This window comes from Gopherus evgoodei, chromosome 9 (genome assembly GCF_007399415.2).
Source record: "Gopherus evgoodei ecotype Sinaloan lineage chromosome 9, rGopEvg1_v1.p, whole genome shotgun sequence".
Classification (NCBI taxonomy): Eukaryota; Metazoa; Chordata; order Testudines; family Testudinidae; genus Gopherus; species Gopherus evgoodei.
The window spans coordinates 33214961-33229638 of NC_044330.1; the positions used below are offsets into that span (position 1 = coordinate 33214961).

The 14678-nt window shown below is 51.4% G+C and overlaps 1 protein-coding gene across 5 annotated transcripts in view; it reads left to right on the forward strand.

The window, feature by feature from the left end:
• The first annotated feature begins 10264 nt into the window (after positions 1-10264).
• The window catches only part of GK5 (glycerol kinase 5), a 95830-nt gene continuing 91416 nt past the window's right edge, over positions 10265-14678 (forward strand). For 4 of the 5 annotated variants that reach the window (XR_004002039.1, XM_030575885.1, XM_030575886.1 and 1 more), the window contains exon 1: positions 10265-10435. Coding sequence is in view for 3 of the 5 variants with exons in the window: in XM_030575885.1 (XP_030431745.1) it covers positions 10295-10435 (141 nt within the window). In the remaining 2 variants the exon portion in view is untranslated. The remainder of the gene's footprint in view (positions 10436-14678) is intronic. The other variant, XM_030575887.1, reaches the window with a different exon arrangement.

Consider the following 14678-nt stretch of genomic DNA (forward strand, 5'->3'; position numbering starts at 1 on the left):
AGGACGGAGTCATCCATCTGCCGCCCATACCGGAAAACTCAAAAAGTGTACTGCTTGAGCTAGAATTCAGGATGTAACAGATCAAGCCCTCGGACAGCTATCCCTTCCTACTTCTCCATGTGGGCACCAATGATACTGCCAATAATGACCTTGAACAGGTCACTGCAGACTATGTGGCTCTGGGAAGAAGGATGAAGGAGTTTGAGGTGAAAGTCATGTTGTTCTTCGAGTGCTTGTTCATGTCCACTCCGATCAGGTGTGTGCGCGCCAGACAGAAGATTTCTCCCTTAACAGCGTCCGTAGGATCGGATATAGGAGTCGCGCCTTCACAGTGCCTAATACAGCACCCTGCCAACCCTCCACCCCCTCAGTTCCTTCTTACTGCCAGTGACAGCTAGCTGGAACATTGCTCGCTCTTGCTGCAAGCGCTTTGGCAGTTTTCTCTGTAGTTTCTGTACAATAGCGTAAATAGTTAGTTAGAAATAGTTTGTAGTAGTTTAACTTTGTTTGGGGGGTTCCCCCTCCAATGTCTTCCTCACTTCTGGGGTATGTCTGGGTCCCTACGGTTTAAACTCTGTGAGGACTCTGGCAAGTTTATGCCCAAGAGTGACCCACACTCTTCCTGTCTGTGGTGCCTCAGGGAGAGGCACCAGAAGGACAAGTGCAGGATCTGCAAAGGTTTCCAACCTAGGACCGTTAAAGACCAGGAGCAGAGACTTAAGATCCTGCTGATGGAAGCGGCACTATGACCACATTCTGACCCCGGGTCCGCAGAACCCGTGCTGAGTACTTCTTCATCGGTCCACAGTGCTCTTGTGCCGACAGTGCATGAACGGGTGCCGAACAAGGACCCTAAGGCCCCTCAGCACTGCCACGGCTCTAGACATAAAAAGCCATCTTCGGTGTGGCACCGCTCTCAGTCCCAGGTACTGCTAAAGAAGAAAAGGCCAGAGAGGGGTCGGTCTCCCCCGCCAAAGTCTAAAGGGCCTGTGGCATCCACAAGCACCTCACAACCCTCAAGGGTTTCGTCAACTCCTACCCCGACTGGGGTTCAGTCGAGTCTGATCCCTACACAGTCCCCAGATCGCCAAGGTGACCACCTCCAGCTCCCGTCTATGGTGGAGGCATTTGAGGCAGCTAAGGACCTGATGTTCCTCCCATAGAGGAGGGACAAGTCGCCAGTGACTGTGCAGCCCCACTTCCAGTCAAGGGGCAAAGCAGCGCTGATGGCGCACTGATCCCCATCCCACGCGCACTTCTCCCCGGCACAGCCCACTCATGCAGAGGAGCCACACCAATCCCTGGCCTCTCGGAACCACTCTCTGGGAGCCCAGGTCACAGCTACTCAGTGGTCCTCCTATTCAGAGACCTCGGAGGCGGACTCCTATCACTCCAGTAGGAGCAGGAGCAGGAGGTCCAGATCCCGCCATAGCCAACAGCCCTACCCAGCACCGTGGCCTCAGCAGTGGCAGCCATCATCTCAATGGCCCTTTTGGACACCCTGGGCATAACACCAGAACCAGGGAACATGTCAGGGACCTGAGGTCCCGGTTGGCGTCAGTGTCATCAGCATCCTTCGTCCCCTCACAAGCACCACCAGCAGTGGCACCACCGACTGAAGCACTGGCACAGCTGTTACACACCACAGCTCCGGCACTGATCCTCCCATCAGCAGCACCACCGATGGCTTCGGCTGCGACTCCACCGGCATCAACAAGATCAGCATTGCTGGATCTAGCAGCTTCAGCACCAACTGCAGCACCAATACTTCCACCTCCAGCGGCCCCAGGACTGCACCCCATGGAATTCCACGTGCCGAGAGATCCATGGGGCACTGAAGGAAGTGAGCAAGGTCCGCTGCCAGGCTTCTCCTCCTCATCCTCACTGGATGAAGTGGTTGCAAGAACATCAGCGGCCCCAGCTCTGGAGAATAATAGGGTATGCCAGCAGCTCTTATGACGTGCTGCCCAAAACCCGGGCATACAGGCAGAGGTGGTGGTGGAGGAATTGGACCCAGTTGTGAACTCCTCATGCCCTCCATTGCAGGTTGCCCTACTGGTGATAAAGACCATAGTCGACAAGACTAAGACTTTGTGGCGGACCCCTGCTTCTCTGGCCCCTACAGCCAAGAGAAATGAAAGGATGTACTTTGTCCTTTCTAAGAGGTATGAACACTTATATACCCACCCATCCCCCAACTTGCTGGTAGTTGATGTAGCCAATCAGCGAGAGCACCCAGGCTTCCAGGGTCCCTCCCCTAAAAATAGGGAGGTGAAAAGAGTCGACCTGTTCAGCAGGAAGGATGATTTAGGTTGGGATTGGTCCTGCTTTGAGCAGGGGGTTGGACTAGATGACCTCCTGAGGTCCCTTCCAACCCTGATATTCTATGGTTCTACAACTCTGCATCACAAACCAGCAGGCCATCATGAGCAGATATGCACACAACACTTGTGCAACGATGGCCAAGTTTGTAGAGCTCCTGCTGCAGGACTCTTGCACTAAGTTATCCACATTAGTGGAGGAAGGGAAGCTGGTCTCCTGAGCTTCCATACAGGTGGCATTGGATGCAGGAAATGCAGCGTCATGTACACTGGACATGGGGGTTGTAATGTGAAGGGGTTCCTGGTTGCAGGTCTCTGGTCTGTCCCATAAGGTCCAGCAAACAATCCAAGACCTCCCCTTCAAAGGCTTGACCCTATTTTCTGAAAAAATGGATAAGAGACTTTATACTCTGACGGACTCTGGGGCCACCTTAGGATCTTTGGGGCTCCACACCAGCCACCCAGCGTAGGCATTTCAGACCACAGCTTCTGTCCAGGTTCTACCAGCCCCAGAACCACCAGGACACCCCTCGTAGGCGAAATAGGAAGAGTAGAAGAAGGCAGCACCCCTACTTGGAGCAGAGCTCTGGCCAGTCCAAGCTTCGGCCAGCCCCAGATCCTGCTTTTGAAGGTGCGGTCAAGGACGGCTCACCAGTTCAAGATCTGCATCCATCACCTCTTGCCTTCTCATCCCGTCTATCCCCTTTCTACCATGCTCGGTCCTGTATCACCTCAGACCGTTGGGTGCGCCACATGGTAGAGCTGTTCTCAGTGGTACCAGATGACAGAACAAGGAGTAATGGTCTCAAGTTGCAGTGGGGGAGGTTTAGGTTGGATATCAGGAGAAACTTTTTCACTAGGAGTGCTGAAGCACTGAAATGGGTTACCTAGGGACGTGGTGGAATCTCCTTCCTTAGAGGTTTTTAAGGTCAAGCTTGACAAAGCCCTGGCTAGGATGATTTAGGTTGGGATTGGTCCTGCTTTGAGCAGGAGGTTGGACTAGATGACCTCCTGAGGTCCCTTCCAACCCTGATATTCTATGGTTCTATGATATTCCATCCAATTCTGTGCCCTTCCGCCCTTCCACCCCACTTTCCTGTCCCTCTTCAGGGACCCCTTTCACGAGCAACTTCTGATTCAGGAAGTGCACTACCTCCTCTCAGTATGGACAGTGGAAAAGGTTCATCAGGACCAAAGGGGCAAGGGCTTCTATTTCTGGTATTTCCTAATATCGAAAGCCCTGGGTGGCCTCAGACCCATCCTAGACTTGTGGGAGCTCAATAAGTTTGTCAAGAAACTCAGGTTCTGCACGGTGTCCTTGACCGCCATTATCCCCTCGTTGGATCTAGGGGACTGGTATGCCGCCCTTGACTTGAAGCATGTGTATTTCCACATAGCAATAGTTCCACCTCACAGACATTACCTCAGATTTGTGGTGAACAGCAGCCACTATCAGTTTACTGTCCTCTCTTTTGGCCTGTCAGCAGCACCTCGCGTTTTCATTAAATGCATGGCAGTCGTTGGGACGTTCCTGTGCAAGCGCCAGATACAGGTTTTCCTATACCTCAACGACTGGCTAATCAAAGGCCCACACATCAGGCAGATGCGTATCAGTCCTCATGGACAACACCATGGCAATGTTTTATATCAACAAATGGGGGTGCACACTCCTCTCCCCTGTGCCAGGAAGCCCTCATGCTGTGGGACTTGTGTAGAGCACCTGCAGGCATCATACCTCCCCGGGATACAGAATGAGTTGGCAGATAGTGTCAGCAGAGTTTTTTATGGCCACGAGTGGTCCCTCCGGCTGGATATAATGAGCTCAAATTTCCATCTCTGGGACTTTTCCCAGATAGACCTGTTCACCACACACAGCAACAGGAAGGGTCAACTATTTTGCTTCTTCATGTATCGCAGCCCAGGTTCTATCACGGATGCCTTTCTTCTCCTGTGGGGGGACCATCTGCTTTACGCGTTCCCACCAGTACCATTGGTCCACAAGGTGCTCCTCAAGGTCCAAAGGGACCAGACCGGGTTATACTGATAGCTCCAGCCTGGCCATGCCAGCACGGGTTCACATCGCTCCTGGAAATGTCTGTGGCAATCCTGGTCACCTTACCGTTGGTCCCGGATCTGACCATGCGGGATCACGGCCGCCTCTGGCACCCAAACTTAGAGTCGCTCCATCTCACTGCATGGATGCTCCATGGCTAAATGCCATGGAACTATCCTGTTCTGATCAAGTCAGACAAGTTCTCCTTGGCAGTAGGAAGCCCTCCACAAGGGCAACATACCTAGCCAAGTGGAAGAGGTTCTCTCTCTGGTCGGAGAAGTGCCATCAGTTGCCGACAGTTGCCCTGATCCCATTTATACTGGGCTCATCCTGCATCATCTTAGACAATGGACTTTCTCTATGTCATCAATAAGGGTCCACTTGACCGCCATCTCAGCCTTCCATCCAGGCACAGACGGCCACTCAGTCTTTGTGAACCCTATGGTCAGCCGTTTTCTCAAAGGCCTTGACAGACTCTACCCGCAAACACATCAGCCTGTCCCAGCTTGGGACCTTAACCTTGTCCTCGCCATACTTACGGACCCTCCATTTGAACCACTGGTGATATGCTCCCTGCTTTATGTCTCATACAAGGTAGCGTTTCTGGTGGTGATAACCTCAGCTAGGAGAGTGTTGGAACCCAGGACCCTTACATCTGAGCCCCCTTACACAGTATTCTTTAAGGACAAGGTTCAGCTCAGGCTACACCTGGCCTTTCTCCCTAAAGTTGTCTCCCAGTTTCACATCATCCAGGACACCTTCCTCCCAGTGTTCTATCCTATGCCACATTCCTGAGACAGGGAGTGAAGGCTTCACTCATTGGATGTCTGCAGAGTGCTGGCCTTCTATGTAGAGAGAACTAAACTGTTCTGAAAATCTGTCCAGTTATTCGTAGCAGTGGCAGACAGGATGAAGGGTCTCTCCATCTCATTCCAATCATATCATGCATATCATGCATTCCGGAGTGTTATGGCTTGGTGAAGGTGCCCACTCCACCAATCACTTCACACTCCGCCAGGGCTCAGGCCTCCTCAGTTGCATTCTGGGTTCAGGTCCTCATCCAGGAAATCTGCAGAGTGGCAATGTGGTCCTTGATACATATGTTTATGATGCACTATGCAATCACACAACAGGCCAGAGATGACGCAGCCTTTGGACGAGCCATGCTCCAATCTGTGGATGACTCTGCCCCACCTCCTGGACTCTGGCCTGTGAATCACCTGGTTGGACAAGCAAAGAAGAAAAAATGGTTACTCACCTTCTCATAACTTGTTCTTCAAGGTGTGTTGTTCATGTCCGTTCCAATACCCACCCTTCTACCCCTCTGTTGGAGCGGATGGCAAGGAGGAACTGAGGGGGGTGGAGGGTCGGCAGGGCGCTATATTGGGTGCCATGAAGGTGCAACTCCAGGGGGCACCCAGGCTGACCCTACGGATGCTGTTAAGGGAAAAATCTTCTGCCTGGCGTGCACACGGTGTCCCCACACCTGGTTGGAATGGACATGAACAGCACATCTCAAAGAACAACAGTTACAAGAAGGTGAGTAACCGTTTTTTCTCGTTCATCCTCCCTGTTGAAGGAAAAGGCTCAGGTAGGGGCCATCGAATTGTGGAAGTAAACGCATGGTTGCGCAGGTGGTGTCAGAGAGGGCTTTGGATTCTTCGACCATGGGATGTTGTTCCAGGAAGAAGGATTGCTAGGAAGAGATGGGATCCACCTAACAAAGAGAGGGAAGAGCATCTTTGCAGGCAGGCTAGCTAACCTAGTGAGGAGGGCTTTAAACTAGGTTTGCCAGGGGATGGAGACCTAAGCCCTAAGGTAAGTGGGGAAGTGGGATACTGGGAGGAAACACAAGGAGAAGGGTGAAACAGGGGAGGCCTCCTGATTCATACTGAGAAAGTAGGGCAATTGGCTAGTTATCTTAGGTGCCTGTACACGAACACAAGAAGCCTGGGAAACAAGCAGGAAGAATTGGAAGTCCTGATACAGTCGAGGAACTATGATGTGATTGGAATAAGAGAGACTTGGTGCGGTAACTCACATGACTGGAGCACTGTCATGGATGGGTATAAACTATTCAGGAAGGACAGGTGCTGGAGAAAAGGTGGAGGAGTTGCACTGTATATAAGAGAGCAGTATGATTGCTCAGAGCTCCAGTATGAAATTGGAGAAAAGCCTGTTGAGAGTCTTTGAGTTAAGTTTATAGGCAAGAGCAAAAAGGGTCATGTCATGATGAGCATCTGCTATAGACCATCAGACTAGGAGGATGAGATAGATGAGGCTTTCTTCAGACAACTAACTGAAGTTTCCAGATGACAGGTCCTGGTTCTCATGGGGGACTTAAATCACCCTGACATCTCCTGGGAGAGCAACACAGCAGTGCACAAACAATCCAGGAAGCTTTTGGAGAGTGTTTGGGACAACTTCCTCATGCAAGTGCTGGAGGAACCAACTAGGGACTGTGCTCCTCTTGACCTGCTGCTCACAAACGGGGAAGAATTGGTAGGGGAGGTAGAAGTGGGTGGCACCTGGACAGCAGTGACCATGAGATGGTTGAGTTCAGGATCCTGACAAAAGGAAGAAAGGAGAGCAGCAGAATACAGACCCTGGACTTTAGAAAAGCAGACTTTCAGTCCCTCAGGAAACTGATGGGAAAGATCTCCTGGGAGGCTAAAATGTGGGGGAAAGGAGACTAGGAACGCTGGCTGTATTTTAAAGACGTCTTATTGAGGGTGTAGGAACAAACTATCCCAATGTGCAGAAAGAAGAGCAAATATGTCAGGTGACCAGCTTGGCTTAACAGAGAAATCTCTGGTGAGCTTAAACACAAAAAGGGAAGATTACAAGAAGTGGAAACTTGGACAGATGACTAGGGAGGAGTATAAAAATATTGCTCAAGCATGCAGGGGTGTAATCAGGAAGGCCAAAGCACAACTGGAGTTAAAGCTAGCAAGGAATGTGAAGGGTAACAAGAAGGGTTTCTACAGGTAAGTTAACAACAAGAAAGAGGTCAGGGAAAATGTGGGATCGTTACTGAATGGGGAGGCAACCTAGTGACAGATGATGTGGGAAAAGCTAAAGTAGACAATGCTTTTCTTGCTTTGATCTTCACAGACAAGGTCAACTCCCAGACTGTTGCACTGGGCAGCGCAGTATGGTGAGGAGGTGAGCAGCCCTCAGCGGTGAAAGAACAGATTAAGGACTATTTAGAAAAGCTGGACATGCACAAGACTATGGGGCTGGATGCAATGCATCCGAGGGTGCTGAGGGATTTGGCTGATGTAATTGAAGAGCGGTTGACCATTCTCTTTGAAAAGTCGTGGCTATCCTGGGAAGTGCCGGACAACTGGAAAAAGGCAAATATAGTGCCCATCTTTAAAAAAGGGAAGAGAATCCGGGGAACTACAGACCAGTCAGCCTCACCTCAGTCCCCAGAAAAATCACCGAGCAGGTCCTCAAGGCATCCATTTTGAAGCACTTGTAGGAGAGGAAGGTGATAAGGAACAGTCAACTTGGATTCACCAAGGGCAATTCATGCCTGTCCTACCTCATTGCTTTCTGTGAAGAGATAACTGGCTCTGTGGATATGGGGAAAGCGGTAGACATGATAATACTTTGACTTTAGCAAAGTTTTGATACAGTCTCTCACAGTATTCTTGCCAGAAAGTTAAAGTAGTATGGATTGGATGAATGGACTCTAAGGTGGATAGAACGCTGGCTAGATTGTCTGGCTCAAGGGATAGAGATCAGGGGCTCCATGTCAAGTTGGCAGCTGGTATCAAGTAGAGTGCCTCAGGTGTTAGTCCTGGGTCTGGTTTTGTTCAACATCTTAATTAATGATCTGGATGATGGGATGGCTTGCACCCTCAGCAAGTTAACGGATGACAATAAACTGGGAGAAGTAGATATATTGGAGATAGGGATAGGGTCCAGAGTGACCTAGACAAATTGGAGGATTGGGCCAAAAGAAATCTGATAAGGTTCAACAAGATCAAGTGCAGAATCCTTCACTTAGGATAGAAGAATTCCATGCACTGCTACAGGCTGGGGACCAACTTGCTAAGCAGCAGTTCTGCAGAAAAGGACCAGGGGATTACAGTGTATGAGAAGCTGGATATGAGTCAACAGTGTGCTCTTATTGCCAAGAAGGCTAATGGCCTATTGGGCTGCATTTGTAGGAGCACTGCCAGCAGATCGAGGGAAGTGATTATTCCCCTCTATTTGGCACTGGTGAGGTCACATCTGGAGTATTGCATCCAGTTTTGGGACCCCCACTACAGAAAGGATGTGGACAAATTGGAGAGAGTCCAGCAAGGGCAACTAAATGATTAGGGTGGGACATGACTGTGGGAAAATGGGGGACATGACTTATGAGAAGAGGCTGAGGGAACTGGGCGTATTTAGTCTGCAGAAGAGAAGAGCAAGTGGACATTTGATAGCAGCATTAAACTACCTGAAGGGGTAGTTCCAAAGAGGATGGAACTAGGTTGTTCTCAATGGTGGCAGACAACAGAACAAGGAGCAGTGGTCTCAAGTTGCAGTTGGGGAGGTCCAGGTTGGATATTAGGAAAAACTATTTCACTAGGAGGGTGGTGAAACACTGGAAAGGTTGCCTAGGGAGGTGGTGGAATCTCCATCTTTAGAGGTTTTTAAGGCCTGGCTTGACAAAGGCCTGGGTGGAATGATTTAGTTGGGGTTGGTCCTGCTTTGAGCGGGGGGTAGACTAGATGATCTCTTGAGGTGTCTTCCAACTCTAATCTTCTATGATTCAGTAATGGACTAATACCATTGTCAAATTCTTTTTTTCCTAACATATTTTAAAATCTCCTTACTGTCCTTGACTCTAGTGGCCACAGATTTCTTCTTGTGTCCTTTGACTTCCACTATCAATTTTCTACAGCTCCTAATTTCTGATTTATATTATACTGGGTTTGTGGGCAAAATTTGGATGAAGCTGGTAGGATCCAGACCTGAGTTTTTGCAGCACTATTGGGATGGAGCACATCAGTGTCCAGATTTTTAAAGTGCAATAAGAGTGGCTAATTGTATTTTGGGAGTTAGGGGCTAAAACCTGGCAGATTCAAGGTGCCAAATCTGGGCATTTGTCAGACTGCTGTGTGTAGTAGCAGCAGCATCCACACTTGTTCTCTATTTGTGGGGTAAATTAGAGATTTGTGCCACACACTGTCTGGATCACAAGCTGCATCTGGGGCTTTGCAGCACGTGTGCCACAGTGTCAGGCTCTATTAACATCCAGATTTACTGCTGTATCAGGAGCTTCTACTCCTCCTCTGATTAGGCATCAGAATTTGGGGATGGGAAGGAAAAATTGGCAGGATGTGAGTTTTTGCACCTGTGTTATGCTGCCATGAGGCTTGGCTGGGGCACCATAAGAACCAAGTCCATTGATGCTCCAAGGCTGGAAAAAAAAGGTAGGTGCTAAGCACCCACAGGCAGCCCCTCCCTCAGCTCCTTCCCCTACGCCCAGCCCGCCCTGATCAGCTGTTCAGAGGCGCTGGGTGGGAAGAAGTGGGGCGCACGTGCGGCCTTGGAGGAAGGGGTGGAGAGTGGCCTGCTCGGTGCAGAACGGGCTTCAACACGCGTGGCTTATTAGTAGTCGGCCTCTCAGCTCAGGGATTTCAGTTACTTTATGTATTAAAGTACCAGCGGTGGCTCGGCTCAGTCCTCGTTCGGGGGGCTGGGTTGGGTTCAGCGTTTGCCATCGCTCGCCTCGATCAGCCAGCTGCAGCTGCTCTGAACTCTGCTTGTTCCTGCCCTCCCCCCTCAGCCGTCCAGGCCACCCTTGGGCCCGCCCATGGCGTGGGGACGCTGCGGGATTGCGGTTCGCTCGCGCCAGGGTGAACCGAGGCGGTTCAGTCAGCACGTTCCCGCCCCGCGCCAACCGCCGCCCTGTAGGGGGATGCCGCGCTGCAAGGAAGGGCTGGCGCGCGCCGCCGCCGCCTCCTCCTCCTATGTGGTGGGGGTCGATGTGGGCAGCACGACGCTGCGCTGCCACGTCTACGACAAGAAGGCGGCAATCAGAGGCTCCAGCAGCAAGAAGGTGAATGAAGGAAAGCGGCTGGGGGGGGGAGGGGGCTCAGCTCCACCCTCTAGCACATGTTATGGGGACCTTATTCCTCTTCCCCTTCCGGGCACCGTGTAACCCGCGCTCCTGCCCCCCTGCAGCTCCTCGGAGTCGGGGCTTTACCGTCACCCCGCCCCTGCGCGGACAGACTCTGCCTCCCCGGGGAGAGGGACGCGACTTCTTGCGGTGGCTGAGACCCTCCCTCAGCCAGCTTCGTTCCTAGGTCGCGGGAGAGCTGCCCGGGCAACCTCCGCGCCTCCTGCGGCAGCCTGCTGTGCCCTCCCGCTGCGCGGCAGCTGCGCGAGGGGATGGGGAGGCTTGTAGGGGTTTCTCGGGTACGAGGTGAGCAGAGCCCGCCTCTCTCCCTCCGGGGAAGGAAGCGTTTGTAGCATGTGCTAATGGCCGGGTTCAATGCGCCTTGTTCCGGTTCTAGTGTCTGGCGGCAGCGTTTGCATGTACTTCATTCAGCGTTTTTCCAACCCTAGTAAAATCGCTTAGCTTGCGTAGAACGTGTTTTATTGCGGAGGAGCCCCAGACACGTCACAGATGTGCGCTAGGGCTAGCGAAACACAGCGTGTTGTACGTGGGGAAGGGATGTTGTAGCCACGGAAGCCCTGGTAAAACCCCTTCTTTTACTAAATGTGCTGTAGGCAAATCGCAGCTGCAGAGCTGCATGCGGCTCGCAGAGCCCCACACGCCCTTCCCTCCTCCCCCGTTCTCTGCCTACCAGACTGGGGAGGAGTTGGGGCTTCAACCCTGGAGGAAGTGTCTGATGGGTCCTGGCCACTTTAACAGGAGTGGGGCTTCATCCCCTCGCTCCAGCACGCTTCTCCCCTGGGGCTGAAGCTCTGAGACCCCTTTCCTCACAGGGCAGAAGTCCCGAGTCCTGGCAGGTGGACACCATAGTGCAGAATCCCCCAAACTGCCCTCCCCGCAGCACCACCATCATGTCGCAGGGCAGAAGCCTTGTCAGCTCTCGAGCTTGTGAAGATTATCATATGCAGTACTTTGGAGGGTCACTGAGTTTGGCCACCCTTGTGCTATATCCATGCAGAGCAGACAGACCTTTGGTTTCTAAACTCTCATCCTGTTATCTTTTGCACTTCACATAACAAACCACATGTATATGAAACACATATATTAAACTACATATTACTCCATTTATCTCTTATAAAGACAGAGCTTGCTGGGATTTGACCATCTGGTTCCAGAGAGTGTTGGTGTTTACAGTCAGAGCAGTCTTTTTATTAAAAAAAAAAAACTTTTAAGCCAACCAAATGGCTACTGGGCCATCCTTGGCAAAACGTAATTATAGTAACTCCTCACTGAATGTTGTTGTTATGTTCCTGAAAAATGCAACTTTAAGTGAAACGATGTTAAGCAAATCCAAATGGGGGGGAGGGGTGTTAGGTTCCAGTGAATTTTTTTTTGTTTTTACTGTACAGTACTGTAGCTGCAAGCACCAGGGGTGGGGGCTCAACCCTTGGCCCACCCATGCCACCTCTTTCCCCCAAGCCCTCACCTTTAACCCACCTCTTCTTCCCCCCTCAAGCCCTTTTACCCTGCACAGTGCTTCCTCGCTCCTCCCTACCTCCTGCCCACAGCAATCAGTTGGTTTGTGGCATTCAGGAGGCAGGGGAGGGCCGGGGAGCTGGCTGTCTGAGTCATCCTTCCTGCCTCCTGAACGCCACAAGCCAGCTGATTGCTGGGGGGGGAAGATGCTGATCCGTGGGGTCTGCTGGCGGGTGGGAGGCATTGGGGTGGGGGCCTAGGAGAGCTAATGCTGGGCTGCCACCTGTGGACAGAGCAGTCAGCCAAACAACGTTATAGTGAAGCATTGCACAACTTTAAATGGAGCATGTTCTATAAGGGACGTAAGATCAAAACGTTAAACGAGAGGACAGTAAGTGTGGAGTTACTGTATGTTCCCTCTGCTTGCTAGCAAAACTTACGTGTGTTCACTTACCTTTGCTATTTGCTTTTTTTGCTAAAACCACTGTAATAATTTAACTGCCTCGAATTTTGTGCCACAAACAAACCCACATCTGTGAATTTGTGTAAAGCATTGGTCTCTAGCTCAATCTTCTTTTAGAGCTAGTGGGTGCTAAAATAAAATTAAAATTCAAGTGAGTGAGAACCAAGATTGTTCTCAAATGAACTATTTTTCATGTCTGTTAACTATCAGGGCTAGAAACAAGTGCTGTGTGTTCACTGGAGGCTGATCCATGGTCCAGAATTCATGTCCCCTGCAGTTCTTTGCTTCCCCACAGAAAAATGACTTTCTGACAGGGAAAAAAAGCAAAGTCACAAGCAGTCACATGTCCCTCCCAGGCAGTGCGGGCATACTGTTTTGAGTGCCTGGAGCAGCCGGCAGAGAGGTAAGTCACTGGTGCGAGGCTGGGGATGCCCCAGCCAGTCATTCACAGGCTCAGCTGCTAGTCCCAGCTGGGCTGTGGAGGATGGGACTTCAAGAAGCAGCTGGCACTGGGTTAGACCCACCTCAGAAACCTCCCCTGGCTGCAGGAAGCTCTGCACTACCTACCCCCTTTTTACCTCCATCACTCCTCGGTCGCAGAGGGAGGGGTCACTGTACAGGGAGCTGCTCCCCTGTCTGCCCAACCGCCATGCACCCAGACCCTCCACACAGAATCGCCCTGACTGAGCCACCCTGCACCTGAAACCCCACCCCACCAAACTTCACCCCCTGCACCCAGGCCCTCCTGCCAAGCCTCACCCTCGGCTTGCATCTGTGTCCTCGCCCAGCCTCTTCCCCCTGCATCTGGACCCCCACCACCACCCCTGCACCCAGACCACACATTGCACTTGAGCCCCCCCTGCACCTGGACCCCCACCCCACTGAGCCCCAACCAGCTGCACCTGGACCTCCACTCTACCAATCTCCCAGCACCTGGACCGCCTGGCTGTGCCCCAGCCACCTTCACCTGGATGCCCCATGCAGAGTCCAATTCACGTTGCATCGGAACCCCCCAATTAGCCCCTTTGCATCCAGTTACCCCACTGAGCCACCCTCACCCAGATTGCCACACGCCTGGATCCCCCCACACTAAGCCCCTCCACGCTTGGTGTAACGGGTTGGATCACAGAAACCCTCCTGGCAACTGCCAACTGATGTGCCAAGACTACTTCTTCCTCACTTTTCCTGCCAGCTCAGGACCCCAACACCTTGTCTTGCTAAGCCAGACACGCCCATCTGCTCCAACAAAGACCCAAGGTCTGAATTACTTGCCCCAAAGCTGCAGACTTAACTGAAAGCAGCTAACAGAAGTGTTCTTGTCCTTAACACTCAGATGCCCAACTGCCAATGAGGTTTAAACCCAAATAAATCTGTTTTACCCTGTATAAAGCTTATACAGGGTAAACTCATAAATTGTTCGCCCTCTATAACACTGATAGAGATGCACAGCTGTTTGCCTCCCCCCCCCAGTATTAATACATACTCTGAGTTAATTAAAAAGTGATTTTCTTAAATACAGAAAGTAGGATTTAAGTTGTTCCAAGTAGTACAAAGTGAATTACCAAAGCAAAATAAAATAACACACGCAAGTCTATGGGTATGGGTACACTTGCTTTGAAGTTTCGAGTGTGGTCGCAGCGCCAGCGCTGGGGGAGAGCTCTCCCAGCGCTGCACGTACTCCACATCCTCTACGGGTGTAGCTTGCAGCACTGGGAGCCGCGCTCCCAGAGCTGTGGCACTGTTTACACTGAGGTTTTACAGAGCTGTATCTTGCAGCGCTCAGGAGGGTGTTTTTTTCACACACCTGAGCGCCAAAGTTGCAGTGCTGTAAAGCACCGGTGTAGCCATGGCCTATATCTAGTACAGTAGTACTACTAAATACAGGAAATCTCACCCTTAGGGTATGGCTACTTGCAGCTACACAGCACTGGGAGTTAAACCTGTCTTCGTACAGCAGAGTAGGGAAGGAGCTGCAATCTGGCCACACTGACAGCTACCAGCGCCCTGTCATGGCCGCATTTGCAGCATCTGCAGCGGCATTGGGAGCCGTGCATTATAGGCAGCTATCCCAGTGTTCAGGTGGCTGCAACGTGCTTTTCAAAAGAGGGAGGTGGGGTGGAGTGTGACAGGGAGCATGGGGGAGAGAGAGTGTGAATTTTTGGAGCCAACACTGTCAGCAGCTGTCTTGCAAGTTCCAACCCATTCACTGAAAGCAAATAGTCCTCTTTGTTTTTTCCTCACAGA